At 38.7% G+C, this 3,741-nt stretch overlaps 1 protein-coding gene across 1 annotated transcript; it reads right to left on the bottom strand.

Annotated features, from left to right (window-relative positions):
* Nucleotides 1–268: 268 nt before the first annotated feature.
* Nucleotides 269–1,664, bottom strand: LOC134490213 (protein FAM240B-like). The gene is made up of 2 exons (XM_063293113.1): nt 1,525–1,664; nt 269–353 (listed from the first exon to the last, which is right to left on the bottom strand). Exons 1-2 carry the CDS (start codon nt 1,662–1,664, stop codon nt 269–271), a joined length of 225 nt encoding a protein of 74 aa, XP_063149183.1.
* Between the last annotated feature and the right edge of the window lie 2,077 nt (nt 1,665–3,741).

The following is a 3,741-nucleotide window of genomic DNA, read 5'->3' on the forward strand; positions in this document are numbered from 1 at the left end:
GAAACATTACTTTATATTACATATATTTCCCACATAAATTCAGGGGAGTTCTTAAACCATTCTTTCCCTAGGCTGGTGTCCTCCAGGTATGTTACAACTACTATGTTGTCTGGGAATTCTGTGGTCCAAAATATCTGGATGGTTTTCAGTTCTGGAAAATTGTTCTAAGCAAACGCAAGCCAAACACTACAGCTTTGCCTTGGTGCAAATTTTCTTCTTTTAATTTAAGTCACTTTCCAATCAGTGCACAGAAACGTGTGCTTTTTCTTCATTGAGGGACTTCTTTTTTCCCATCATGTTCTTTGAGCATTTTTAGTCTTTTTTCCAGCATTGCTGTCCATTCATTTCTGAGTCTGTTTGGAAGAAAGGCAGTTGGTTAGCATAGGCATTGCTTAACCAGCAGGAGCTTTGCTTTGGCTAGATTGACGGGGAATACAGTATCTTTCTATTTGAATTTCCCATCACCAGGAAAGTTTAAGCTGCTGGGTACAACAGTTTTTCTAAATTTCTGTTGAAACCTTTCTAGTACTGTATTTTTCCAATCAATTCTTGCTTCTTCCAACTGGGTATGATCACCTTAGATAGAATATAAGGGTTGGGCATTATATGTTTGAGCCAGTTTGGTGTAGTGGTTAAGGCATCAGGCAAGAAACTGGGAGACCGTGCGTTCTAGTCCTGCCTTAGGGACAAAGCCAGCTGGGTCAGTCCCTCTCTCTCAGCCCTGGGAAGGAGGCAATGGCAACCACTTCTGAAGTCTTGCCAAGAAAACTGCAGGGACTAGTCCAGGTAGTTGCCAGGAGTCAAAAACTGACTTGAAGGTGAAAGCAAGCAAGCAAGCGAAATGGAGGGAGAGATGGAGGGAGAGATGGAGGCAGGCAGGCAGGCAGGCCTGCTAATAATAATCTTTTAATTGCTAGAATTCCAAAGTGAATAAATATTAGAAAAAGCGGTGTGACCTTGTCATGACAGCCATGACAAGTTGGACATTTCAAAGATTTTTAAATTATCCATTTCCTTCTCCATTGCCTTTAGTAGCCTTATATTCCCTCCTTCCCCACAGCAGCCTTGGGATACAATTTCCTTAGACTTTATAATCGACCTATCCTTTGTGGAAGCCTAAGATGTCCTCATGTTGTTTTCCCTGCTGGCAATTGTGGCTCCACAATTCTGAAAGACTCTAGAAGGCTGCTCCAGATAAATGGAGGAGTTACACAGCTGCCTCTTATTAGGGAAAGGGAGACGTTTCAGGCAGCAAATGCTGGGATACAATAAAGGAACCTCTTGGTTTTTCTTTATTAACTGTCCAGATCTTCCTCTCCATTGGTGAACACTGCTGTGCCTGAAAAGTCCTGCCACGTTGCCAGCTTCCGGGGAATGGGGTGCCATCTTTTCTTTCTCCTGAGTCAGCAAATGTCCTGGGTCAGTCATGTGTGCTCTCATTCTCCTATATGCCCTGCATATATTATTTATGAGGTTTACAACGAACCAAATCAAACACAAATGGTCAACTATGTACTCACTTACTTGGTTAATGCACTTCTCTGCAGACGGTCTTTCTCTGCTTTGGAATGCTGCGTTTGCTTCTCAATGGTCTTTTCCCAGAAGATTTTCAGCTCACCAGTCTCACAGGCAAGGACTTCATAGCGAAAATATTGACTGTTCATTTTCTGTAAAGGGGAAAGAGAAAATCCGCCCCCCACCCCAAATTAGAAGTTAAAAAATGGTTTCATTCTTCCATAATGTCCCTGTTATGGTCTATTGTGAAAGGCACTCATAATTTTCAGACAAACATATTAGGTTATTTTTCATTCCTAAAGCTCTTAAGAACTGTGATCTATAATGGTTCCTTTAGTAGAGGCTGTGATTAAAAAAAACAAAACAAAACCCTCCATCTTTTGCTTCCATATAATTGAAAGCATAAGAAGGATGTGCCATCAAGTCCTGCCATCATCCAATTACATTTTAACATGTTCTGAAAAGAAACTAGATTACATAATTAGGATTCCATATGATTTGGCCCAATTATAACTAGACTATCAGATGATAGCAGAGATATAAATGTCCAAAACCTATGATCATGGAGAACAGTCTCTCATTTTTGTGCCCCAACAATAGTCAGTTAATGGAGCAATGGAGAGAACAGCAAGTTGGGAACTTTCTTTTTTGTTTTTAAATGAAGCTTAAATTCCCATGAGAAACTGACACTCTGGGACAAGCACAGAGAAACTGAGAGTCACAAGTAAATCTTGGAGTCCTTGGTGCTCTCTGAGCTTGGTAGTTTGCTTGCAGACATTTCATTGTCTGACCAGGTAACATCTTCAGTGCTAGAAGGGAGTGGGGTTTGCTGTCTGTTTGTATACAGTAGCTTGCCCTGACAGTGTTAGTGGGGGTGTTGTTCTCTCCTTGGTAGTTCCTTGATTAAACTGTTGTTTACTGCTTGATTGTTTGTCTGATGTTAATCCTGATGTTAATCTTTGCTTATCTGGGTGTAGGCTGCTGGAGAGGATGTGTTCTGGTCTTTTTGTTTCCTTTTTAGCTTTTTTATTGTCTCTTTTGAATGATTGTTTACCTCTATGTGCCTTATTCCGTTCTAGCACTGAAGATGTTGCCTAGTTGGGCAACAAAATGTCTCCAAGCAAACAACCAAGCTCAGAGATCATTAAGGACTCCACAATTCAACCCTGAGATACAGATATTCTCTTCTATTGGCAAGTAAATATTTTCTGGACAAATTAATGGGCAAAAAATGATGTTAATACTTTAGGTCATCTTATTTTTAATCAGTCTTCCAAAACATTTTCAGGCCTGCAATAAAAATGTGGATTATCTAAAGCTGCTGAATGGCAGTATATTCAGCTTAACATCTTTTCACTATAGAATTTGGACCAGATGCAGTAACTATAGAATTTGGACCAGATGTATTAGCAATATCTGGAACTCCTAAACTGTTATTTTTATTGGGAAAAAAAAACTTTTGATGATTCTAAACCTTCAGAGTTTTATGGTAGACATGGCAATTTACAAGAAAACTAAAAGAGTTGAAATATGCTGTTTTACAGATCAATGGGGATAGTATGTCAAAGAATGCTAAATATGTATCTTTTGATCATAAAATGCATTTCATCAAGCAAAAGATTCTTTCTTGAGTGTATTGCATTGTATTGAGTTTTTTTGGCATCATTCTTTCACATGGAAGGGACATTACTGTGATGTGTGAACCCAGTCAATGAACTGAGATGGTTCTGCTGAATCAGGGAGTCAGGTGATGGTCAGATACCAACTTCATTAATAAAGGATGTTTGCAACTTATGGTAGGACATTGGTAATCTACTGGTCGAGATGACATCTTGAAAACTGGCCTTGGATTTAATGATTTTCAACCTTCTCCAGTCTATTATTCTTTAATGTTTTAGGTCTTAAGGACAAATTAATGTACATGTTACAACAAAAAGGTGGTATACCCCTCTATCTTGTAATTACTGGTAAGATTTATGATCTGAGTTAGGACCACAGCATGTGACAAAGGGAAGTTTCAACTAACATTTAAAAAGAAAAGAAAATATTGCCAATTGGAAGTTTATGTTTCCTTTTTTAAAAGTCTGCATATGGATGTTTACGTGATTATCTGTGGTAGTCAATATCATGAAGGAAGCAGAACTTGATTCTAATCCAGATCAGGAGTCTGGAATTTCTAAATAACCATAAAGGTAAAAGCTGTACACAGTGGCCTTGAGAAAATAA

Source organism: Candoia aspera, chromosome 2, assembly GCF_035149785.1.
Source record: "Candoia aspera isolate rCanAsp1 chromosome 2, rCanAsp1.hap2, whole genome shotgun sequence".
Taxonomy (NCBI): domain Eukaryota; kingdom Metazoa; phylum Chordata; class Lepidosauria; order Squamata; family Boidae; genus Candoia; species Candoia aspera.